Source organism: Haemaphysalis longicornis, unplaced genomic scaffold, assembly GCF_048455015.1.
Source record: "Haemaphysalis longicornis isolate Haplotype H1 unplaced genomic scaffold, Haemaphysalis longicornis Haplotype H1 scaffold_3, whole genome shotgun sequence".
Classification (NCBI taxonomy): Eukaryota; Metazoa; Arthropoda; class Arachnida; order Ixodida; family Ixodidae; genus Haemaphysalis; species Haemaphysalis longicornis.
Genome location: NW_027526335.1, coordinates 57,165,090 through 57,191,039, shown reverse-complemented (window position 1 = coordinate 57,191,039; position 25,950 = coordinate 57,165,090). Strand labels below are relative to the sequence as shown.

At 45.5% G+C, this 25,950-nt stretch overlaps 1 protein-coding gene across 1 annotated transcript in view; it reads left to right on the top strand.

Annotated features, from left to right (window-relative positions):
- Positions 1-25,950, top strand: part of LOC144174476 (rho guanine nucleotide exchange factor 17) — a 178,152-nt gene that overhangs the window by 145,924 nt on the left and 6,278 nt on the right. The window contains exons 9-23 of the mRNA XM_077703190.1: positions 1,585-1,635; positions 1,731-1,840; positions 3,708-3,802; positions 5,459-5,571; positions 7,965-8,074; positions 8,236-8,327; positions 8,555-8,828; positions 9,730-9,861; positions 9,955-10,007; positions 11,060-11,168; positions 11,426-11,512; positions 11,590-11,657; positions 12,960-13,108; positions 17,960-18,134; positions 20,788-20,958. Of these exons, the coding sequence (XP_077559316.1) occupies positions 1,585-1,635; positions 1,731-1,840; positions 3,708-3,802; positions 5,459-5,571; positions 7,965-8,074; positions 8,236-8,327; positions 8,555-8,828; positions 9,730-9,861; positions 9,955-10,007; positions 11,060-11,168; positions 11,426-11,512; positions 11,590-11,657; positions 12,960-13,108; positions 17,960-18,134; positions 20,788-20,958 (1,789 nt within the window). The remainder of the gene's footprint in view (positions 1-1,584; positions 1,636-1,730; positions 1,841-3,707; positions 3,803-5,458; positions 5,572-7,964; positions 8,075-8,235; positions 8,328-8,554; positions 8,829-9,729; positions 9,862-9,954; positions 10,008-11,059; positions 11,169-11,425; positions 11,513-11,589; positions 11,658-12,959; positions 13,109-17,959; positions 18,135-20,787; positions 20,959-25,950) is intronic.

The following is a 25,950-nucleotide window of genomic DNA, read 5'->3' as shown; positions in this document are numbered from 1 at the left end:
GCTTTGGCCTGAGCAGACAATGGTTTTGTTTTTCTTTTTCTTTTTTTCTTTTTTTTCTTTTTTGAATCAGGGGTAAAAATCGGGTGCTATTTTTGAAACTGGTAACTGGGGATAAATCGCATTTTTTTTTCTAAAACCATTCCGAAATTCGGGTTTGGTTCAATATACAGATGTACTAAGTAATACACCCAGTTTATTTTATCAGAACGTATCGCGGGCTTCTTATCTAGTGCGTTAAAATTGGTGTTTCTTTTAAGCTGGCAATCGGGGAGACATCAGGGTTTACTAGCAAATACTGTCTGAAATTTGCCGTTTCTTTGGAAATAAATCGGTAATGAAGACAGTCAAAAGTGTTGGTAACCTCCAAGAAATAAAATTTATTTACAAAAAAAGCTGGTCATCGATTTTTTACACATTTTTGTTTACATTTATCTGCATGCTCAACATTTTGTCGGTCTTCATTCGGGACCTGTCCGATTATTGAACATATCTTGGTCGGCAGAAAGTTCTCTCATCATCACAGCTTCCATGAGCTACAGACAACAATGTCAGTGCAGCATGTGCCAGCTTGCGTTTGTGGGGCTTGCTTCCAGCAATTACTGGTTGAGAACGGCGGACCGCCCAAGCATGATTATGGGCATTGCTACTTGGAAAAGGTCCATTCGGGGAGAAATTGGGTGTAATCCGAATCTCCTAAAACATGTTCGGGGTTTAAAAATAGGCTAAAATCAGGTTTTACCCTAAAATGAACAACCCTTAGAATGCAGTGTTTGGATGGTGGGCTGAAGGGAAAGAGTCCGGTCCGACTTAGATTTCATTGTAAAATGGTAAAGATCTGAAGTCGGCAGAAGGTCACGGCTACTGTAGTAGTAGTTTGTGCATCTGTTTATTGCATGCGCCATTGTTGTAACTGATACCTACACCTCTCAAATAAGCCTAGTGGCAGTTGTGCTTCTTTTTGGGCACCGGTGTTTAGAGTTGGCATCACTATTTATTATCTAGTGGGTAAAAACCATAGGATGCTGTTCATAATGGTACCTCTGCCCAAATGAGATGTGTCCTGTGATAGATTGATTACTTTTTCTATGCCTCTGTTACATGTTTTTTATGTGTTGTATCTTGATTGAGTATCACATTTCTTTTTTTTTTTTGTGTGTGTAAATAAACAGCTTTAGTTGAGGCTGCACTTATCGTGTGAGCTTGCTGTTGAGCTTTGTTTTTATTTGAGTTATTACGCTATTAACTGGGCATTGAATGTTCTTATTTACAGTAAGCTCCCATTAAGTTTGTAGGGACTGGTAGTAACTACTGTTTGTGTTTCGTAAATTACCTTAAGTGGATGTGTTTTGCATTCTGTCGAAAGCGAGAGAGAGAGAATATTTTAAAGTTGGTCTTATGCAGCTGGTTGCAACAAGCGTCCTTTGTGTTTAAATTTAACGTAAGATAAATTTTAACTTTTTAAGGGTTAGCATGTGAAGAAATTTGATTTAATTTGGCACTGATTGTCATAGCATTCACGAGTCATGAACTATAAATGTAAAGATATTGTAATCTGGCTTGCGGCTGTTTACTTTCTTCCCCCAGCTGGTCCAACCAGATCGGACATTCATTCGATACGACTTTGTGACAATTCCTGTGAGTATTCTCCTCTGCTGTGTGGCTGTTCCTCGTCAAAGGACATCGTTGTTCTGGTCGTATTTCTAACCGTGCCTGTTATTGGTGCTTTCCAGGGTGGCCTAGGCACCAAAAAGGACAGATGCCTCTTCCTGTTTTCTGACCTCTTGCTCATAACCAGCATCAAAAGGAAAAGCGGCACGATGCGAAAAACATCGCCCTCTTCGTAAGTTTGCACACCCCGCAATATGAACCAGGCACTTTTCATGCCTAGTTCTAGAGAGCACGGCTTCCACAGAATGCTACTTTTCTTGGTTTCACAAAAACAAAAGTTTAGGGCCAACTAGTGGAAGTTCATTTTACTTGTAATGTCAAGCTTTCTTTTTCTTTTCTGTAGTTGTGTTCATCCTTCTCCCCCGTAATGGGAGGAGTGAGATTTTAAAGATATGACTGCTTGTTCATGGCACGCGCACAGCAGCCCACTCAAGAAATCGTAAGTTGTTGGCATCGAAAGGTTTCTGTTTCTAAATGCCCAGAGATCCTTTCGATGCACTGTAGCAAACTTTTTCCAGAATGTGGAAATGCGAACTTTAATTCTAGTATTCAATTTTTACAGTGAGCTAAACTGCGTCATGGGCATGGAAATATTTTTAATGTTTTGTACTGCTGAGTTCATCGTTCGTGCATTCGAAAGCAACACAATGAGGAGAGGGGGACGGGACAGTGAGTACCTGATGGTTGAAGTACGCCTAGTCTGAGTAGTGAAGCCCCATGGGCACACATTTTATTACAGAATGCCGACAGGAAAGTGCATGTGTGCAACAACGAAAGTGCAATAACGGACTTCCGGTTACAACAGACTATTTCTGTTGGTTTAAGCCAACAGAAATGGCCTGTTGTGGATTCCACTTAAAATGCATGGGGACCAGACAATTGTTTGGTCCTCATGCATTTTAAGTGGAATCCACTCCGCTCATAATGGGCTCGTCTATAGCAGACTATTGACTACAACAGACTAAATTTTGGGTGGGAATTACTTTGACTGAATGTAATAGTGGACTTCCGCAATGCCTGCACCCGATATTACCGTATTTTTTATTTATTTATTTTGGCGAGAAAACTACTGTCCGACAAAATTGTCAGCGTAGAATGGGTAATTGGCGTGGCCAAGCCAATCCAGTGCCGGTAGCCCCACCGATTAGCGGTAGGTTAGCTGGTTTCACTGTGTTGTAAACTAAGCATAATTAACGCTGTGGAACATGGTGAAAAGTAGGCCGCAATCGCCAGAAGTATGGGCCTGTCTAAGCACACGGTCCGCTTGGCCGTCAAGAACAAGGACGCTGCCAAAAAACGCGACTTGGTGAGGTTTAAGAACAGCGCTTTTTAGTACGCTAAGTGGTGCACCCAGAGTCTGCCCTCATCACGTTTTTTTTTTTATGTAATAAAGAACTCGGGTTCAGTGAATTTCAGCATTTATCATTCCCACATGTGCATCGTTCCCGTTTCATTCGATGAATAAGGTAAAAAATGCCACAAGAAGGGAGATGGTTCCCATTTCTTGTGTGCAATCTTTTTCTGGCTGTGTGGAGTCCAACTGGTCTAACTTCCAATTTTACAGCTGTCCTTTATCAGATTATTTCGTATCAGCCAATTTACTGGCCAGACTAGATTATTAAAAATTCAGAAGCTGTACTGTCCATTTATTTGCTCAGCTTAGCGTGCATCTCTAAGCACTCGACTGCATGTGCTAGGCCTTTGACAAGTGCGGTGCTAATCTTCGAAAACAGCTTTCGGTGATTCTTTTCTCGCACGTGAATGCTGTGCAGAGATGCTGCAGGAGCGTAAAAAGAAGAAATCGTTTGTAGCATGCATATGCAACACTGGTCAAAGCTCCCACTTTTCGCTCATATATCCCCCCCTCCCCAAATCGGATGCTGCATACTTCAGACACAGCAGACATTTTTTTCCTGATCAAGAGGGTTCGTTGTAACAGGCGTAGACTTCATCTCCAAAGCTGTTGAGAACCTTTTGTCATCCCATAGGTATAGGATAACGCCAAGGTGCCACTTCTAATTTTTTCCTGCCCTCTTCAGGAGTTCCCCAGCTGGGTTTGGATTCACAGTCTTTGACATGAACAAGTACAAACTGCTGCTGAGGTTTTCTCTGGACAACCTGGACATCTTGAAATGTAAGTTCTTATCTTCACTCACCTCTTTTTTTCTTTTATGAAATCACAAGTAAATTGGACAGAACTTTCATAACAGCAAAGTACCATCAGTCAACCATTAGTAACAGTGAGGAGTTGAAATTTTCTGCTCAGTGTTGTGTTATTTCAATGTGACTACGCTCTGAAAATTTTCAGTGCGCTCAAAGTACAGCAATCCCTTGTAAACTCAAACTCATATACTCAAAACATCGGTGAAGTCGAAACTTTTTCTTTTCGTGCATTTACTTCCCGTAGCTGCTAGGTATTTTTCCCCCTTTATTTTGAAATGTTTCTTCAAAGGATCAAGGATATCTCGAAATGTTGACGGAGAAGACACAGCTCAAAGTCCGCCACAGGGCGCTGATAAGGTCTCCGTGCGAACGCTCAGCTCCTACTGCCTGCCAGATGCAATCGCGTGCGGCAAATTTGAAATTCCCGCCGCCGCCTTTGTTTCCTATCCAACATGTCAAGCAACTCGAGAATGCTTTCCTGGGACAAAATGCGAACGGGAAACAAGCGAGCATTTCGCAGTCATTTCTTCCACAATAACAAAAATTTGTTTTTCCTGCGAATTATTTCGCCTTTATTGTGAAACCTCCCCTGTGCAGCGGATTTTTGTTACCAGCACTAGCTCTTATTTCAGTGACCTGACCACAAATTTTTGACATTTCGCTTACCTCGAAACTACGCTCATCTCGAAATTTTTTGGCGGATTTTGTGACTTCAAGTTAACGAGGTGTTACTGTAGATTCGACTAATTGTGTGCACCCCTTTTGCAGCCACAGTTTTGGCCCCGCAATGATGTTGTCGCTCTCGACCCTGCCGAAAAGAATGGGAATTTTCTCATGGCTTTTCTGTGTAGATAATAATGGGGTCGCACCAAAACAAAGGAGTGGTCGTGGAGCATGGGAAAATGAGACGTGTACTTGTGCAATTTAATTATGCAGTGCGGCAGCATGACCATCATTTGCTGTTTAGCTCTGTGGGAACCTGTGAAGACAGCAGCATGCTTGCGTTTCAATGTTTGGAGATAATCATGGCTTGAGGTACTCTTGAAGGAAGAAAAGATGCCACATTACTACCTGTAAAGAATTACATAAAATAATGTACAGAAGCTTGCAGCTGGCCTTGTATATTGAATTTCTCCATGGGTTTCTGTGTCTTCGAAGTTCCTTGCATGTTTTGTCCTGTTTATTTCAGTACAGCAAAGCTTTTTAATGAAACAATGCATTTAACTATTATCTTGTTGGCTATCCTCCCACACTGAAAGGCATCAGGCATTTAGCTTTTTTTGTGTTATAATTCACATTTGATCCGTTAGAGCGTATTATGTAAGACGACGTGGAAAATATTGTTACATAGGAATATGGATATTTTTGCGGCTTTCAAAGCATACCTGGCACACTGACTGTATGCTTCAGGTGAAATGGGAGGGTTTTGTTCACTATACCAGAAAGGCTCATGAGGGTTATTAAATCTATTGCTGCACTTCGGGAAACACCGTTGAGGTTGGTGCTTCTCAAAGTAGTTAATGGAGGCTACTCGCTTTCCACCTTTGATCATGGAAGTATTCAAGGGAGCAGTGTGATGAGGACTGTTTATAGCTCATCGTTCATCAGCGGTAAAATTTCCTTTCAGCTGCTGATGTTGGACTGAAGAAGGCACTGCGAGAGGCTGAAAACCTGGAAGAGGACATGTCCCTCATCTCACAGATATCCGAACTTGTCTCTCGACTGAACTGCCCTCATCAGGTGAGGAGAAAAGGCTTTCTTAAACACATAAGCATTTCTATGTGGAGTCAACGAGGAAACCCATCTGTCTTTGTATTACTTGATGTCTCATACTTTTGCCACCTAACAAAATGCTATGAAGGAACTAGGGCCTTCATAGTTTACTATCATACTCCTTACACTGCCCCTAAAGAATGTGTTTCTAGCAATGCATTTTTGTATAGTAGTGAAGCCGGATGTAGGAGCTGATTGCATAGCTCTTCATAGGGATACATGGTCTTATGGAGGTATTTAATAAAAGGCCCTGGGGCCTTCCTACTTTGATATCAAACTGTTTGCATTTTCCTTGGAAAATGTCTTGCCAGCAGTGTCTTACTGTGTAGTAGTGAAGGTGACTTGAAAGGGGCTCCGTACATAGCACAGTGGCTTAAGCATTTATCCGACAATTTCCAATGAGGCGTTTCTGGAGCTCTTTTTTTAATGATTGAATAATCCCCGTAGCATTGTCAGTTATCCCTGTAGTGGCTGCAAAAACATTTACTCAGCTGGGACTGAGGAAATTAAAATCCTGCCCAATACACATTGTTTGAGAGAACCGCACAAGCAAAAGCTATTTGTAGTCTTTAGTGAAGCAAACCTGACTGCAGCAACTTGTTAGGCTTCTTGTTCAAATATGCCCATAAGAAAACTTAATCTGCCTCCCGCGTAGAGGAGACAAACCAACACAAAGTGTGCACCATAAGCGAACTTGTTGCTATGAATTGTAAGTGCTACTTGATCTCATAGATGTCCAGGAAAAGCTTGAGGTGGCAGCTCAGCTGGGAGTATTTCCATTTGTCTGGCAAGCACTCAATGTATACACCCAGCTGATACCAATTGTAGATGCTCACAAAAAAGCAGAAAAACATTATTGACACACTGTCGCATCTTATATCCTTAGTTCTGTGTCTCCCCAATCTATTTTCTATTTTCTGGCACTCCTCAGGGATTTAGTTAGTTATATAGTTTATGACTTATGTTACCCTTTGCTTCTACTTTCGGGCCTTTTGTCATAATACATGGTCTGTGCCTGGTTTGAAGCAAAAATTTGTGCATATGTCATGTCGCGATGCATTTTTGTCATTGTCATGAGCTGCCCCTTACTAATGTGATAGGTGGTATGATGAGTCGCATCCAAAAATCCTGCCCTTTGTACAAGATAGTAGAGAGTCACCCCCTTGTCACGTAAGTTAAGATCGGGTGGGGCAGGAGTGTTGTATCGCTCTTCATGGAGCTCCTCGTCATATCCTGTGTTTTCAACCATTTCTTCAAAGAATAAATTAACCCTGATTTTTCATTTAAACGTAAACATATGTGGGCGAATTCCCGCGCACACAGTCTGTGTGTGCTTGTGCCTGGACAGAGTCCTATAATGGGAAATGGATTATGAATACCTTTCTTCGGACCTGTTTAAAGCACGTAGCGCACCACGTCCACAAAAGCTGTCACATTTGAAACTGCTTGCAGATTTACAGAAAGTACAGCGAAGTTTTTATTTGTTCTGTGATGTCTGGTTTGGTTGCATGGATCTGGAGGATTTTCTGAAATGATTACGAGTACTATAGCTTTGTCCTCATTTCCTGCTGTGGAGAATGTCGCTGTACTTCAATCCCTTGCCAGTGCCAGTTGGAATGAAGCTGCTGTTACAGTTTCCTGTGACAAATTTGACAGCAATGCAGCATGTATTTGTTGAAAACTGAAGTATTCTCGAAGTAAAGGTATCTTCGAAGTAAATGTATCTTCATTGCACTAAGGCATACTATGACAGTCATTCCACCTCTATTAATAATGAGCATAAATTCATTGTAAGTGCGGCCAGTTCCAGTGGGCTTGAACTGATACCAGATGTTTGGGGAAGCATTTTTACAATTTTACGCTGCATTGCAGCGTTAAATCACCTTTCTCCAAATCTGCAGTCATGAATATTTTTAGTTAATGTTTTCTTCTTTACAAAACCCTGAAAATGTTTGGCATTTTTCTGACAACAAGTGGAATTCAAGTCAAGTGTAGTTTTACAGATTCAGGGTGAAGTTTTACAAGACACAATTTTTGCTAAAATGTATTGCTGAAGGCACTAATCCCTTTACTGCGTGATGTAACAGCTGATCTTTTGATGCAACACCAACTTGACACCACATTGGCAGCAAAAAAGACGTGGACCAAGAAAGAAGCAGACCGGACGATTGCTAGAATAAAAGAAGCAGACAGGACAATCTAGCGATCGTCCTGTCTGCTTCTTTTTTGGTCCGCGTCTTTTTTGCTGCCATCATGGTGTCATGTCAAAGCAACTAGCCCAACTTTCAGCTTTAACTGCGACACCAACTGTTTACGTCAGTGATTCTTACACTGGTTTTTAACCAATTCAACCATTTCAGGCTCTGGACGAGGCAGTGAAAGAAATGACGAGTTCCCTGAACAAGCAGCTTGCCGAACGGCAAAGCTACGACCTGCAGCTGCTCAATCTACAGCTGTCTGTGACCACTCCGTGAGTATACTGAAAACGTGCGCCGCCTTCATTGTGTGTTCCTGATTGTGCTGAGTGCCTGTTTTTTTTCCCCAACAAACGTTGCAAATTCGCTAAGCAAAGTTTATTGTTTAACGAGTAAATTGTTACTGCTGCACTCAGAGGTTCTTCTGCAATTGCAGGGAAGGTGTTGAGAACCTAGCCATTATCTTCCCTTCGACCGAGAAAAGGTCGTCCTGGGAAGTTGCCTTCAACGAAGCCAAGCAAAAGCTAGGTAAGCGAAAAAGTTCACGAGTCTCCATGAGCATTTTATTTTCTTGTTGCCACGGCATTGAAATATTCGGCTAAGAACCAGTCTGATTGCAGTCTGGCCAGCGTTAGTTAGCCGCTTCTGCCACCGTAGAGCAGTACTGTTTGCTGCTCTGGAAGGTTACAGGTAAAAGAGGCAAAAACGTGCTTGAGGAGGCAGCGTTTTAAACAGAGGACGTTCAACGATTGCAGCGCTGTCCACGGACCGTCGGCCCCCGCCCGAGTTCCTGCACCCGGTGCCGATCCGCAAGACGCGGGCGGGGCTCCAGTTCACGTGCGCGGTGGCCACCCTGGGCCTGAACGCCCATGGCTTGCGCGACGTGTGGGTCTGCAACAGCGATGGCTACGTCGGGCAGGTGTGCGTCCTCAGCCTCCAGCCGGAGCCCACCGTCATGTCCTGCAATGGTGTCTGCAACGCGCGCATCCTCTGCATTGCCTCCATCCCGGCTGCCGCCAGCAGCAACACGTGAGCACCTAGCTACTGGTCCGGCTTGCACTTAAAGGGACCCTGCAGCACTTACCATTGATTACTCGGAATGTATTTTGGGATAAAGGCTATTGTCCCAGCAATCTCCTCCCGCAAAAATTATGAAAATCCGTTCACTATCGCCGAAACTACACGCAGGGAGAAATCGCACATAATTGTTCCCTCTCAACTCGTTCGCGGACAAAGCGACGAAAGCTGCACGCTCTCTTCTGAAGAGAGAGGCGGCTTGTGGCATTCTCTTTGGCAGCCTTCGATATGTCACAGGCCGGGGAGTTTTCTCCTTTTCTCCGCAACGGGGAGGGGTCTATTTCCAGTCTGGGGCCACAAAAAAGCAGGCATGGCTGCCTGCTCGCAAGTGCGCGCTCAGGCTGGTAGGACATTTTTGAAGAAATAAACATTTGTTGTCGAGTGGTCTTGTTGAAAGGGGAGTATTGAGTTCATCACTCAAACTGCACGCGTACTCCAAACACAAAAGAAACGCCAAAACTGTGTGTACAGGTTCAGGCATAGAAGAGGTTGGTACACAGCGCCGACGATGGCGGATCGTCACAGGAAATGTGAGAAATAAGCCGCGAAGTTGACCAGCGACAGCCAATAGGACAGCCATGGCCGCAATGACGCTGTTTAGGCCGTGCCAGAGGTGCATAATGAGAAAAATTGAAGAGAGTGCGGTTGGGGTTTTTCCCGCGTCTTTCACAGTGATTTGCGTGCTCACAGCTTCGCGTGCACGTGTAATATTTGGCTCAGGTATTCCTGGCAGTGTAATCTAAACGTCACAAAGGTTTACTTGCACTGCTCAAAGAGTGTTGCAGGGTCCCTTTAATAGCACCCCGAATCTTCTTCCTCCTCGAATACAAACTCTGCCACTTGCTTTTCGCAGGCTGACGTCAATGGGACGGAGGAAATCGCTTGTACCTGAATCAAACGCGCTTGCTAGCACGGAGACAGAAAACAAAGAGCAGGACACGACCACAGCTCAGCCAAACAACAACGGCAACATCCAGCTGGACAGGTGGGGAAGAAGGAGCAGTGCGGATCATTTCTCGCAACTTTGAGGGTTGTGCATTGCACATTAACGCCTTCAATTCTGTCTCATTTCTTTCAGTGAATCTAGTGACGATGAGGAGGAGGAAGAAGAAACAAACAGCGAATCCCAAGGTACAAACTGCTCTTAACAACTGCTTCTTTTTGTATGTTGTGCATAATATATTGTGAAATGCTGGCTCGTTGGGCCGCATCACTGCAGCTTCTAATAACTTATTTCTGGGAATAACTTGTGTATTACATTTAAACCACTTGTCTCAGCCATGTTGTGCTGCAGAGCAAGCTTTCAAATTGGAAAAAAAAAAAAAAAAAGTTTAGCGTTTATTTTTTCGGAGTTTGGGTCAACCAGAAAATTATGAGAAGCTGTTCGAAACGGTGCGCTTGTTGACATACTGCTGCCGCATAGTATTAGAGCATATGTTCTGTGGGTTCAGTTGAACTGTGGAAACAAAGCAACGTGCTGTTTTCTTTTTGTTTTGTTTTGTTTTGCAATCTGCATATTTTTAGAATAGTTTCTGAACACTGTGCTAGCTATGCAGTTTCCCTCATTCTATGTTTATGCATAATGAGGCAACCCAATTAAACACTTTAAAACCTCATTTGCTTTAAACCACTTCCTCGTTTTCACTCAAATTTTATGCCTACATCAGATTTTGTTGTCCGTTTTGTTTGACACTGTGATCAGCAACTACGTACGCATGCCTAAATGTTTCTTTATTAAATAAAACCAACCTTAAATGAAAACAGATGACCACTTTCAGCACAGCTTGGAATTACATCAGCCTTCATCGGTTCCGAAAGAAAATTCTTGGTGCATATCCACAGCAGGATGAAGTACTATTTTGTTTTAAGTAGTTACCAGATGGTGTCGCTATTACAAGGGCTGGTGGAAAGGCTGTTTCGGTGAATATCCGAACAGATGAAGGTTGTTTTTATTCCATTTGAGATAACCAAGTAAGTGCAGTCAACAACTGTGGCACGGGACGAAATATGGAACCTTAAAATCCAAGCTTTACACAAAGTTTGAGAGAGAGGGAAAGAGTGATCTAGACAAAACAGATCTTTGAAGTGCTTTTGCAACACCATGACGTTTTTTCAAGTTCTGGCCACTCAGCGTGGGCGTTTGTGTGCCTATAACTGATGTCCTTTTGTGTATCTTCCTTCAGAAGAAGAGCAGCAGCCAAAGCCTCAAGAAGCTCCCAAGGCGCCAAAGGAAGAGGTTGAAGAGACTGACAATCACTTTCCCACCATGTGGTTAGGCACCGAAGATGGCTGGTAGGAACTTTCTGCAGGCTTTTTTGACACCACAGCCTACAAATTGATCCGTGCCTGACAAAAAGTGGCATTGGCTTGGTCGGTCGTGTACTGTGCTAGTAGCACGCAACACAACTTTAGTAGCTGTTAGCATAAAATGTGGACTCTAGGAAGGTTTCGATTCAAAGTTTGCAGTATTTAATTTAACAGCCTCAATTCATAGCTGTGCTAATCAGGTAGGTAATCTCTCTCTTCCTGTTTGTCCCTCCTCTTTGCAGCATCCATGTGTACAATTGCAACGACAACATCCGAATAAAGAAGAACAAGATGAAGGTGCAGCATTCGGCTGCAGTTCACTGTATCATGTAGGTTTCTCTCGAACACAACTGGGGCGAGCACCTGTAGATGGGAAAACTTAATTGCGCTGTCCTTTTTCTTACAGATACCTCGACAACCGTGTATTTATATCATTGTCAAGTGGGGAAATTGCAATCTACAGAAGAGACCCTGGTAAGAGAGCACTGAATTGTTATTGGTTTGTATTTAGGGTGCTTTGTTTTCAGGTTTTGTATATATTTTTAAATCAGGTGCAATTTTTTAAACTCATAATCGTGGAGAAATCAAGTTTTTTCTAAAACCATTCCGAAATTCAGGATTTTTCGGGTTAAATCGACACGTGTACTAAGCGCGCGCTGAGGCTGGTAGGGCGTTTTTGAAGCAATAAATGTTTGCTGTCGAGTGGTCTCGTTGACAAGGGAGTATTGAGTCTGTCACTCAAAAACACAAAGGAAACAGCAAAACTATGCGTACAGGTTCAGGCACAGAAGAGGTTGGTACACAGCGCCGATGACGGCGGATCGTCACAGGAAATGAGAAATAAGCCGCGAAGTTGGCCATCAACAGCCAATACGACAGCCATGGCCAAAATGACGTCATTTAGGCCATCCTAGGGGTGCATAATGAGGAGAGTTGAAGAGAACGCGGTTGTTTTTTCCTAGTCTTTCACAGAGATTTGTGCACTGACCGCTTCACGTGCCCGTGTAATATTTGGCTCAGGTATTCCTGGCAGTGTAATCTATACGTCGCGCAGGTTTACTTGCACTGCACAAAGAATTGCAGGGTCCCTTTAAGCAGTCAGGACTTTAAAAATTTATGTGTTCATGTATCAAAGCTTGAGAAGAAAAAGGAACACAAAATTAAAAATATAGAGGATTAAGACAAGCCGGCAAACCATTGGATCAAAAATTTAGCAGAAATAGATTGCCATGAAAAAAAAATGCAGGTTCCTCCACATGCTTGTGAATACAGGGAGTGTATTTGACTGGTCCCTCAAGTCACATTAAAAAGAGAATAGGTATGCTAGCAGCTGGTATGACCAGTAATTTAATGCAAGCGTTGCCAAGAAGTAATAAGTTCTGATGCCTAAGCTATGCGTGTATATTGGCCGGAAACTCTTCTTCACCTCATAAATTTTACAGCGGCAGCATTCTGCTTAAGCTAACAGACACCAGAGTTAGCATAACACACTTGTTTCCCGCATGGCGTACATGGGTTAAGCTTTTCTGCACAGTTTCGACGTTGTGCAAAAAATCGACCCATAGGGGCATGCCATGCAGTGACGCTTGGAAAGTTTGCATGCTGTGCGGCAGGGCCACTTTGATTGCTCTGTTCGTAAATTCCAAATATGCGAAGACTTCGAATGATAAAACTGGGCTGGGAATTGAATCGAATGGCAAACACTGTTTGCGAAGTATTTATGCTACGCCCCTCACTTTGACTTATCGCATTTATCACTCTATCTTCGTTTTCCAGGGGGTGGCTGGAACACGAGCGACCCGCAGAAGGTGCAGGTCGGGAGCAGCGTGGCTCCCGTGCTGCGCATGCTGGCTGTGGCCGGGAAGCTGTGGTGCGGCTGCCAGAACTACATCAAGGTCCTCAGCACAGCATCCCTAGAAGTAGAGGTGGGTGCGAGGAGAAGGGCGCCGGCAGGCTCTTGGCTCTAGGCCCGTAGTTGCGAACAGACGCTTCTTTCATCATCTAATGTGGCTGCTGCTGAAGGTTGCGTGCACCACTGAATTACTCACAACTTCACATCCACCTGAAATGGTAAGGCCTCTTGCCTTGTGCCATCACGTGGTTACCAGAGTTCCCCACAAAAATGTTTGAGAAGAGACATGCAGTCTTCGGGGTTTAGGCAAACGAATAGAGATATTTATACGCAAATACGTGGAGTTGGGCAGGTCATGTGACGCAACTTCCACACAATTGGTGACCATTTGTTTAACAGAATGACTGCTAAGGGACAGCAAACGAAACAGGGGAAGGCCAAAGAACTCTGCGAAGGGACAAAACATGAAAATTTGCTGTCAAAAAGTGGGAGGCTTGCAGCAGGAGTGGTTGGAACTCTCTGGGAGAGACCTTTATCCAGTATGAAATGCAAATGGGCTGTGGGTGGTGATGATGAATTTTGCTTGGTAGCTAATTATCACACTTTTCGAGCACCACAGGCAGCCAGGTGTTTCAGTGACAGACTTAGCTTCATGCTTTTTTAACCTGCCAGATGGCAGGGGCAATCTCATGGGTCTCACGCATGCATTCCTGAGTCGCTGGTTTTGCCATGGCTGTGTGGTAATTTTTTATGCACTGCATAATCAGCGATCTCTGAGGACACAAAAGGCTGTACTTGTACAGTCTACGCCTGTTACAGCAGACCCTCTTAATCAGGAAAAATTCCCCCGCATTTCCCCGAGGGGGAGAATGTGAAAGTGCGAATGCACGGTTGTCGGCCCGCTTGCGGCGCTTGCGCTCGGCCCCCGCAGCCCACCGCCTCGCCGCCTTCTCTTCCATCTCTTCCATCGGGTTTGTAGTATCACGTGTACACCACGCAGTTATCAAGCCGCTATAACGCCGCTGAGTCGCCAACGCACGCCGCTGACGACGTAGTTTGAATGCGTTAAAGATATAAGGCGCGTCAACACTGATATCACCGTCGCGTCCGTGGCTTGATCGGTAGAGCGTCGCGCTGCGGCCGCAAAGTCCGCGGATCGAAACCTGGCGCCGGATGCTGTTTTTCTTTATAGAGGAGCACTGCGGACGCCGCCGACGCCGCCGACGCCGGCGGTGGATGGTTTGGGGTCGCTTATAAAGTGTATTCACACTTAAAAAATGTCCGCTGTATCCGAAGCATGCAGTATCCGATCTGATGGGTGAGGGTGAGGGGGGGGTTGGTATACTATTAGTGTAAAGTGGACTCTTTGATCAGTATTGCATATACTTGCTGCAAACAATTTGTTCTTTTTACACATCTGCAGCATCTCTGCACAACGTTCCTGCGGGGGAAACATCCGCCAAATGCGGTTTTTGAAGCTTAGCCCCGGCACTTGTGAAAGGCCTAGCACATGAGGTCGAGTGCGTAGAGACACATGCTAAGCTGAGCAAATAAAGCAACAGTACTCTTACGAGCAATTACTAACCAGCTATAAAAAAAATCCATGGCCATCAGAATCAGCCAGTCACTTTTCAATCCCTTAGGGACAAAGCAAGCTTACCTGAAACTGTTCATCAGACAATTCGGATCGCTGCTTGACGTTCCCCCAAGGCAGCTTCCGCATTTTTAATGATCTTAGTCTAGTCAGTAAAGTGGCTGATGCGAAATAATTTGATGAAGGATAACTGTGAAATCAAAAGTTAGACCAGTTGGACTCTGCACAGTCAGCGGCAGATTGCACACAATGGTTGGGAACCGTCTCCCTGCTTGAGGTGTTTCTTACCTTTTTCATCGAATGGAATGGGAATGGTGCATGCGTGGGAAGGATAAATGAAGAAATTCACTGAACCTGATTTTTTTATTACACAAAAAAACTGTGACAAGGGCAGACTCGACCGCCAGGTGCGTCACTTAACGTATTCGAAAGCGCTGCTCTTCAATCTCACCGGAGTCGTGTTTTTTGGCAGTGTCCTTGTTCTTGACGGCCGAGGGAACCGTCTGCATAGACAGACCCATACTTTTGGTGATGACAGCATATTTTTTGTCGTGTCCGACAGCGTTACTTATTCTTTGTTTATCTGACGGTGAAACCAGCAACCCTGCTTGCTGCTGGTCACACACACGCACACACACACACACACACACACACATAAAAAACTGGCTACCGGCACTGGCTTGGCTTGGCTGTGCCAATGGCCTGTTCTACACCGACAATTTTGCCAGACAGTAGTTTTCTCACCAAAATAAACAAAGCAAAAATAATATCGGGGGCCGGCAACAGGGAAGTCTGCTATTAACAGTCAGTATAAAGAATTTCTGCCTGAAATTTAGTCTGTTGTAGCCGATAGTCTGCTATAGCGGGGTCCATTATGAGCAAAATGGATACCACCTAAAATGCATGGAGACCAAGCAAACCAACAGAAATGTTCTGTTGTAACCAGAAGTCTGTTTTTTCCGGATCCACTGTAACGAGCGTAGGCTGTAATACAGTCGCTACCCGCAATAACGAAACCGCCGGGGAAAGCCAGAAAATTTGCTTTTGCGGGAATTTCGTTGTTGCGAGAATAAAACATAAACGACCAAAAAATCGGCCACAAACCAAAAATTTATTTCCTAAAGTCAGTTATATTACTTCGTGAGCCTTACCTTGCAGCCAGCGTCACAGTTCAGCTCTCACTGTACAAGTGGTTCATTGCTAGTCGTCGTGCGCGCCCAAGAACAACGAGATCGTGTCAAACGCATCCAAAACATTCCGTGGGTTCACCTTCTCTGCACGTTTCTCGCCCTGGCCCTCGGCACCGAGTATGTCCAATCATGCAAGCAAAGCCCAGCTTCTTCTGTTTACGAACTTTGCCAGACAGAGTGGCACGTCGTTGCACCAATACTGTTTAGAAAACGAAGTGAGCACCACTTTGTTGACGTCCAGAAAGGCCACAGCCGTCACTGTTTTGTTTTGTGCACGTGCGCCATTGAGAACTCGTGGCCCGCATACCTGCCAGGTTTGCCGGGATGGCATTAGGGAGATTTTACCGGGGGGGGGGAAGGCGGGGGAAGGCGGGGGGGGAGGTCGCTCGAGCTGCCCGCACCACTTCACGGCTGTGGCCGTGAAGTGGTGCGGGCAGCTCGAGCGACCGCTTTTAACTGCTCGCTGAAATGCCGCACGAGGCGCAAGCGAGGATGCTCATGCAAGAAAAGAGCTGATAATACTGGCGAAAAGAGGAATATAAACTGCCATCCACGTTGCTTGTGAAAGCACCCATCAAAAAACACCGCAGTGGTAGGCCTAAACATCTCTGCGCGGCCAGCCGGCTGGTTGGAGCGTTTCGGATCTCCCGCCATTAGGTGCGCGTCTCCCCATTGGTGCAAGTCGTCAGGCTCCTACCACTGCCATGCACTGCCACGCGAAGAAGCCACCGCGAGCGCAAAATCGTCGACACGAGCGTGAAAAAAACGCATGCGCAACGCCGTTTTCGTCCGAATTGTGTGCGAAAACGGGCCATGCGGTTAACGTTTAATAGAAACAACTTGCCACGCGCGGACGGGGACGAGGGTTGCTATCTTCCGAGGTGCGTCAAGCAAGGTCATTTGTGGTTATCACGTACGCGTGAACTAAAGGGTGCCTATTCTTTTGTTTTGTGTCGTATTCTTTTGTTTTGTGTCGAAGTTAGAGGAGAGCAAGGGGTGCGCATTGCGTCAGATGGCCGACTTCATCCCTTTTTTTTTCTTTTGCTACCATAAAACGATGTCCCAGCTGTGCCGGTCGATCAGCAGCCCCGCCAGAAAACCGCACTATAAACGGTATTGTGCTTCGGCCAACCGCATCCTAAGCGGTATGCTTATGCATTGAGTTCTATAGGAGGTGAACTGGTGGTCACAAAAACCCGCATTATACCCGGTCCCGCACTATAAGCGGTTACATTATAAATGGTCTACACTGTATGGCGGCGGCCATGGAAGCATGCTGTGGCTGAAGTTGACGCACTTCGAGTCCAAAAAAATGCATTCGAGCACTTTTTGGACACAGTTAACCTCCACTGGGTAGGTAAAATGCCGACCAAACTTGCACCGAATTTCGTTAACGCGGGATCAGTTTCCGAAAACGTTTCGTTGCCGCGAGATATAAAATACATGGGCGTCTATGGACGTTCGCCGCGAAAATATTTCGTTGACGCGGGAATTTCGTACCCGCGGGATTTCGTTATCGTGGGGTTTGACTGTACATTCAAATCAGGCAGCAAATGTATTCTTTGGTTCAGTGGGTGTAATGTACTAACTAAGTAGCATGTCTGATAGATGTAGTTAAAAGGGCGACAGGATAAAACGGGGTGATCGTTGACCACAACAACATTCACCTTCCAGTGCTTTGATTGATTGATTGTAGGGTTTTTAACGCACAGGCGCAACGCAGGCGATGAGGCGCGCCATAGTGGAGGGCTCCGGGTTAATTTTGACCAACTGGGGATCTTTAACGCACGCCGAAATCTCAAACACACGGGCGTTTTTGCTTTTTGTCTCCATCAGAAAAGCAGCCGCTGCAGCCGGGAATCGAACCCGCGACCTCATGCTCAGCAGCACGACGCCTTAGCCATTGAGCCACCATAGAGGGTCCCGTGCTTTGGCGTGGGTTGTTCTTGAGGGCAAATAAAAAAAACAAGGGTGTCACTGGCGGTTTTTACAGGCTGCAATGGTGCATGAAATGCATTGTCCTTGTTCCTGTGTGAGTGAGTGGATCAAGTTGCCCACACTTAGTCGTGCTGTAAAGACATTGCTGGTCTTGGCAAGGGGGATATATTATTGATTGGTGCCCGCTGGTCCTTTCCTGCAGCATTCTTTCCAAGTGAGCAGTGACTCATCGCGAGCTGTGCTGTGCATGGTGACGTCAGGACTGGGCGTCTGGCTGGCCATTCAGCACAGTGCGGTCATCCGACTGTTCCACGCCACCACCTACGAGTGCCTGCAGGATGTCAACATTGCGCCTGCTGTTACCAAGATGCTTTCAGGTGCGCAACAAGTTAAGGAAGCGCACTGCTCTTTTGAGCAAGCCTCGAGATGCAAGGGGCAGACTGTTCCCGACTGACTGGCGTAATTCCCAACTGCTGCCTTTTCTCCTTTTTCCAGCAATAGGGACATGTACGGGGGTGTCTCTGTTTGAAGGGCGTCTGGGCTGGAACAGTGTTCATCATATCGGTTAGGCCATATGCCTGTTCACTGCAGTTTGCAGCACAAGTGTTCTGCTGCTTGCAAATTCCTTTAGGCACACTGAAGACTTTTGTGCAGAAATCAACAGTTGAAGAATGCTCACTTTTTTTTCTCCGTTCTGACCCATCACCTTGTGACATGCCCATCCCAAGTCCTCTTCTTTTTCATTAATTGAGCTGTGAAGTCTTCCACCCAAGTTGGTTCCTAATCCAAGACATTCATTTCCTATGCCTAGGAATTTCCCCTGTCATATCTGGCCCCATGGCTCTTTGGGCTTAATTACCTGAGTCTGCAAGACAACGGGATACAATCTGCGACATTTATTTCGCAAGCTATGAACCGGCATTTGTAAGGAATGGAACATCCCCCGAAAGAGCTATACCTTTAAGGGGCCATGCAGACAAAATACAAGTTTGTTTTATTCGAAAGATTTCGTGCTTTCCAGTGCCCCCATGCGCTTTTCCGGAAGCAACGATGCTTTATTCACTCAGAAATTAATCAATTTCAGTTAAAATTTTGATTCTCCCGCCAAATCGTGTGTTTTTATGGTGTCTGCAATGACGTCACAAGAACAAACCTTCAAGCTAGACATAGTGCGCCATTAGGCACTGCAGCCGACTCCGGAGCCTTGTTTACAAGTCATTCATCCTAGATGGCGCCGCCATACCGCGTCGGGCCATTTTATGCCTTTGCTTTGTTTTTGACTGTAATTGCACCTGGTTTGCTTTTGTTAAGGTAGAAATAATCGTTTCGTTAAACATGCTGTTTGCTCGACAAGTACAGGGTGTTGACGATAATTAGAACAATATTTTTTCCTAAGTTAACCGCTCCGTTCGGGTCAAACTTCACAGAAAGATTGAATTTTGTGGTCTATTTTGTTTGACACCGGGAACAACGATGGTATGTGCCTGTTTATTCTGAAAATAAATAAAAATGATTTTCGCATACGAGAAAATTATGGCCAATTTGGACGTGCGTGCCAGTGCAAGCTGATCTTGGAACGATGACGTCACCTAATGCTAATCGGCCAGTGTCGCCTGAGACAACCCTAAAAGCTAAAACAAGCATAGTGCGCGCAGTACCCACAGCAGTACGTATCGGTACTTCTATGTTTACATGTACTTTTGTAACTTCCACTGTTACCTCACCATTCTTACTGCTATAAAAAGAATCTGCCCTAAGTTTAAGCACAAATAGCTCATTCGGCAATCTTATAAGCCCTGCCTAATTTTCGTTTGCTTTTGCTGGCCTCAGCCAATCGCAGAGCTGGGCGTATGACATCATAAGTTTTGTTGCAAGAAATGAGCTAGTGGGTCGCATGGCCATTGCCTTTTTTCCTGATTATATAGCTTATTTGAGCAAAGTGGTGCCAGTATGATTCTAACGAGAAAATATTTCGAATGAACCAATCTTGTGTTTTGTCTTCATGACCTCTTGGTGTCTCTTTAGCTGGCCAGCACGCACCACCAAGCTTAATTTTGGCACAGAGAAACTAGCTCCATTTGTACTTGCTGCCTTTTTTGGATAAGATGAAAGAGCATGAACATCTGTCGTACAGCAACTGTGTTCCATTGATCTTGCTTGCGTTTTCTTTTCCCTACCATCTTAAGTTATGCGGCAGCATGAACACATTTGTTTTTCAAGATCACTGGAAATTTTGAGCTTTTAAACATTGTCTATGCCATATTTTCATATTCAGTGGCAAGAGAAACAAATCCGCTATGGCTCTTGTTTGCTGCCATTTTTTCACCCTTCAGGATCTTTTCAATCATCGCTTCCCAGCTTTCATGTAGGATGCTTTTAGTTTATTGCTGCCCTGTTTGGTATGCGGATTTTAATTCGAAGTCTTGTGCTGCTGAGCACGAGCATCCGGGTTCAATACCCGACCGCGGCGGCTGCTTTTATGATGGAGGCTAAAAGCAAAAATGCCCTTGTTTTTGAGATTTTGGCGCACGTTAAAGATCTCCAGGCGGTCAAAATTAATCCAGAGCCCTCCACTACGGCGCGCCTCATCGCCTGCATTGCGTCAGGACATTAAATCCTACAATCAATCACTTTAATTCGAAGTTACTGCACACTGCTGAACACAAAACTGGAAGCAGAAGCCTTTTTCTCTTTGTAATCTGTACGTACACATTCAACACATCAATGTAGCTTGTCTCATACAGTATCAAACACTTGCTACTACATTTATTTTAAATTATTTCTTCTTTGGAAATTTTATGCATCATACCACACCTTCCCACTCTTGGCTATTCTTGTCATTTCTGACCGCAGAGCATGGAGGTTATGACTAGTATGTAGGGACGTGGTAGACACATGTGATATAATGAGCTAAGAGGAGCATAGCTTGTGACAAAGTGTCGAGTGGAGAGTTGAAGCTGGGCTTCGGTTGTAGTTTGGCTTGGCGGGCTGTTGAGACGGCGCTTCGCCTTCCCCCACTTCCCTTTGCAGCGTGCGACGACATAATCCGGCAGCACAAGGCTGCCTGCCTGCGGGTGACTGCCCTGCTGGCCTGCAAGGACCTGCTCTGGGTCGGCACTAGTGCGGGCGTGCTGCTCACCCTCCCCCTGCCCCACCTCACCTCCAGCACCAGCCGCCTGGGAAGCCCACCCAACATTGTCGGTGAGGGAATTGTCACTGCCATTAAGTTACAATACGTACAGCCCTGAAGTGAAGGCTGCATTTCAGTACAGCTGAACCTCATAAAATCACATCAGTAACGAAAACATTATATCCGGCATCCTTTAGTGTATTTACTCGAATCTACGCCGATGCTTTTTCTTAAAGTTGTTTATGAAAGTCGAAGGCCGGCTCTAGATTTGAGGATGCGGCTTTTCTGTCACCGCTATACACTCAACATCATCTAGCGGCCGCAGGCTTGCAGCTTGCAGGTTTGCGGGCTCCATTTTGCTTGTTCAAACGTTATGAACCCAGCTCTCAGCGTTCCGTGCTTGCTTGCTTACGCCGCTGCGCGACCTCGAGAAGTGCTCACGTTCCCAGAACAATGATGCCCACCAAGCGATGTTACTAGACTGCAGAAGTAGTCTTGGAGGCCAAGAGAACTTAAAACCTCCAAGCACAGCGCGAATTCGGCGTCGCTGAGAAGAACATGCGGTGATGGCGGAAGCAGTGGGAGGAACTTTTCAACTGCACTGCCAAGCAAATGGCCTTCACAGGACCCCAGAATGGTCGACACAGCGAGGTGGGGAAGGATGTTGCGGAAGCAAAGAGAAGGTGGAATGCCTGTGACGATGGAGGTAGTACAGGTGAAGGCGAGGGAGATCGCAAACATTCGAGGCATCACGCTGACTCAGTTCAAGGCTTTCAGGGGCTGGGTCACTCATTTTATGAGGCTGTTTGGGTTCAGCCTGGCCGACGGACGTCCGTGTGCCAAAACTTACCCCGTGACTTCAAGGAGAAGCTAGTCACATTCCAGTGCTTCGTTATCAAGAAGCGACTGGAAAAAGAGTACAGACTGGGCCAGAACGTTAATACCGATCAGACCCTGGGGTATTTTGACATGCCTGCGGCCTACGCAGTGAATGAGACGGGTGCCAAACAATTGAAAGTCAAAACTGCAGCCTACGAGAAGCAGCACACCACCGTGATGTCGTGTTGCACTGCCGATGGGCAAAATCTGCCGCCCTGCATCAATTTAAGCAGAATATTCTTCCAGCCTGGAAAGTTTGCCCTAAAAACGGTGTCGTATGAGCCCATGAGAATGGGTGGATGAGTGGTGCTCTCTTCAAAGATTGGGTTGAGGCTGTTTGGCAGTGCCGGGCCGGGACTCTGCTGTTTAATGAGCCACTCTTGGTTCTCTACTTACCGTGGCCACTTGACAGTTGCCATTAAGTCCGTACTTTCAGAGGGCAGTACGGACATTGTGGGAATACGCGGCGGTATGACGAGCCAACTACAACTGCTCAACGTGGCCATCAGCAAGCCATTTAAGGACACGCCATGGAAGCATTACAATGACTGGCTGATGGTGCAAGACCACCAACACACACTGACCGGCGCATCAAGCGTGCTTCGCTTAGCTTAGTGGTGAACTGTGGCGTTACAGCATGGGACAAAATTCCAGCCGAGCTAATTATGCGGGCCTTCTGTAAGTGCAGCATCTCAAACACGCTGGACGGAAGTGAGGACAGTGCACTGTGGGAAGAAGGCAGCGGCAAAGAGGATAGCGACGTCGACAAAAACGACAAGTGAGCATTGAACATGCAACGACAATTGCCGCAAGCGTAATAAAGTGCATGTTCTAGTCCCAGTTCAATGCCTTTTTTCGTTCGGCTTACATTCGAAGCAAGCTTATTTTATTTTCTTACCTGAATTTCAAGGGTCGACCTATTGAGGCTTGGCTATATTCGAGTAAATACAGTATATCCGGCCATGCAGGAGATCTGCAATGCCATACACATGGAAAAGTGGACTGTGAAAGGGTTAACTAGTGCATTTATAGTAGCAGTATATAATTCTATGCGAATCTGTTTGATGCATTGCATGCCGCAACACATGACACATCCTCTATGGAAAGACAGAGTACCCTTTGCTCTAGAAAAATGGTCCCGTAAACAGCTTGTTGTAATGTTATGAGTCACTCATACCACCATACAACATATTTGGCACATTTATACCTTGACCTTGGCTTCATATTTTATGTCTCGTTTCATGATTTTGCTGGCCAAATGCTCAAAGCATAAATTACTTTATTTTACGTGTCTATTCTTGCAGATTTATTTTTCTTTTAAATGTCACAGCATGTACAGTGCCAACATTGCTTACAGACATTTAATATAGTGTTGCACCCTAGCTCAATAGAATCGAGGATAGGTTGAGTGCTAACTTCCCATTTACCAGACATGAATAGAAAACGATTGTGGGGTAGGAGAACTGCTCAGTTTCTTTTTGTGATTGAGGAAGAGGTGACAGCTTCCTGACTGCCGGTACCTATGGCACCAATGCATGCAAACAATACAGTATTTACCGTACTTACCCGATTCTAACGCGCCCCCGATTCTAACGCGCACCGGATTTTTCAGACAAAAAACTTGCACCTCCGATTGTGACACGCACGGAACTTTGTGATCAAGAAAAACGAATGCGAGAGAAACGGGCAATTTATTTTTTGAAGTAATCTCGTTCATCTTACTCCTCGTCGCTCTCCGAGAGCTCCTTGTCGCCTTCCGCTGACCACAACATCTCGTCCTCAGTGCCGTCAAGGGCATTCGCGATGCCACACTTCTGAACGAACACTCAGCCATGGTCGATGAGATCGAGGCCCATGCCTCGCACGCCCATCCCGCGAGCTTCTCCAAAGGTGCACGCTTCAGCTGACCACTCGTTGTGAACACGTGGGAGCCGCTCATAAGCCACTCGTGGAAGCGGCGCACCTTTGTTGCCGCTGCTGCCATTGCTATTAGCAAGCGCGCAAGTGGAACAATTTGACGATTTCTGTGAACGGCGATAGAACAAAGCCTTGGCGCCTAGGCTTCTGCGTCCAAAAAATCCTTGCTAAAAGCTTTAGTGCCATCTTGAGATGGCAATGGCGATTGGTGGGACGAAATTTCTGCTGTTCCGGCAGTTTCGGTTGCATATCCAATTCTAAGGCGCATGCGATTTTTCGGCCAGTTTTTCCGGAAAAAGAATGTGCGTTAGAATCGGGTAAGTACGGTATAAGCTGTGTAACAGGAAAGTCATATAAGCGACATTCCAAGAGGTTTATGTATTGTCAATGTTTGCAAAAGGTTCACACCCCATGTAGCTGCACCGGGAATTCATTTGAACTGCACGCCTTGCCGTCAATAGACCCTCACGGTCTTCCTGTCTGTGTGTATGAAAGCGAAAGACTGATGCATTCGGGGGTGCCTTTTGAACCTGTGTGCTATATCAAAAATGGCAAATGTTTTGTGGAATGTGCAATGACGTGGTTTTTGGGGGAGTGCGGATGTCTGTATTGAGTGCATTGAAGTAATCTTCAGCGACCGCAGCACGGTAGTGCTTGCGGACTTTCAATAAAAGCTTGCTTGTCATGCATGGGAGTGTTTCTGTATACAGCATGCACAAGTGAGAATGTCAACGTTGCAATTTGGTGAGTCTGCCACCTGGGCCATATCTGCCGCCATTTCTCATCTTGGGGAGTAGCGTAAATGTGCAATTGCTTTTCAGCAGCGCCAGGTTTCCCATGGTAGAGTGAGTGATTGTTCCCCACAAATGGCTAGAAATCGACAAAACGGGCAGAAATACTTCTGCCCCTACGGGCAAATTTTGCCCATGCGGGCAAATTTTGCCCATTCTGCCCATACGGGCAAAGCTGGCAGAAATAGCCCCAAAAATGCAAGGCAAAGCTATTTCAATAGTGTGAATACACAAATATTGCCACAACACATGCATTCATTATCAAACTTGATACCTCCCCTAGCAAAAATTCTGATACAAATTCTAATACACGTATATGCTTATTGCCACTAATAGACCTATCAGTCTGTATTAGTCTATTAGGTCTATCAGTTTGTATCAGCCTATTAGTCCTATCAGTCTGTATTAGTCTATTAGGTCTATTAGTCTGTATTAGTCTATTAGGTCTATCAGTGTGTATTAGTCTGGTAGGTCTATCAGACTGTATTAGTCTGATAGGTCTACCAGAGTGTACTAGTTCTATCAGAACCAGTGCAAGTTCGAACAAAGCAATGAAACATGGCAACACATTTTATTATCAGAGTACACAGGCAAATTCCTCTGGCTGACAGAAATCTGGCTGAATAATTTAATGTTACATAAGTTCGTAACCTGATTAAGAACGAATGAATAAATTGCAATGCGAATCCACAAAATAGCTGCAGCATGCAGTCAGAAAAGCTCGTCAAACCTGTACGGTCCAGCCGTAGGTACATATCGAGCGCATTAATGGCCGATTGAACACCATTCCCATTTCGATGCAACTTCAAAACGGCATTCACCCTTCCGCAACACGCGATTAGAATAGAGTCTCTTCTTCGTGAGGCATTCCCTTGAGAATGAACAAAGGAGTCCGAAGCGGCGAGGTGACGGGTCAAAGATGGGTCGGGCGGCGGCCCGGATCACATTTGTCAATGTTCGGCGGGCGCTAGACACATCGCCAACACTTCTGGATGACGTGATGCACACGCTTTCTTCGATGACAGGCGTTCATTAAACAGCATAGCAGACAGAGCAAAGATGTCCGGAGCCGCGAGGTGACGGGTCCATGATGGATCGCGCTGCGGCCTGGTTCATACTTGCCAAAGTTATACGGGCGTTAGACACATCTCCAACACTTCTAGATGACGCGATGCACACGCGTCTGATGTGAAATAACGCTAGAAGCCGCTTCCTTCTAACCGTCTTCTTCCCGAACGTACACACACGCCAGCCGCACTTTGATACCGTCGCCATCTTGGCTACCCAACGAAGACCATTGGCATGGCTTGGCTTGACTTCGTTGCAGTTTTTTCGGCTTCGTTAGATTTCTTGCTGCTCTTCTTGCAGCCCTGCAGGTACGGTCAGGTTAAAGTCCCATCATCTGCTTTAAACGCCGATCAAGGGCCTTTAGGTCAGGTTAGCGTCACTAAATAAAGGCGTAGCTTATTTAGTGAC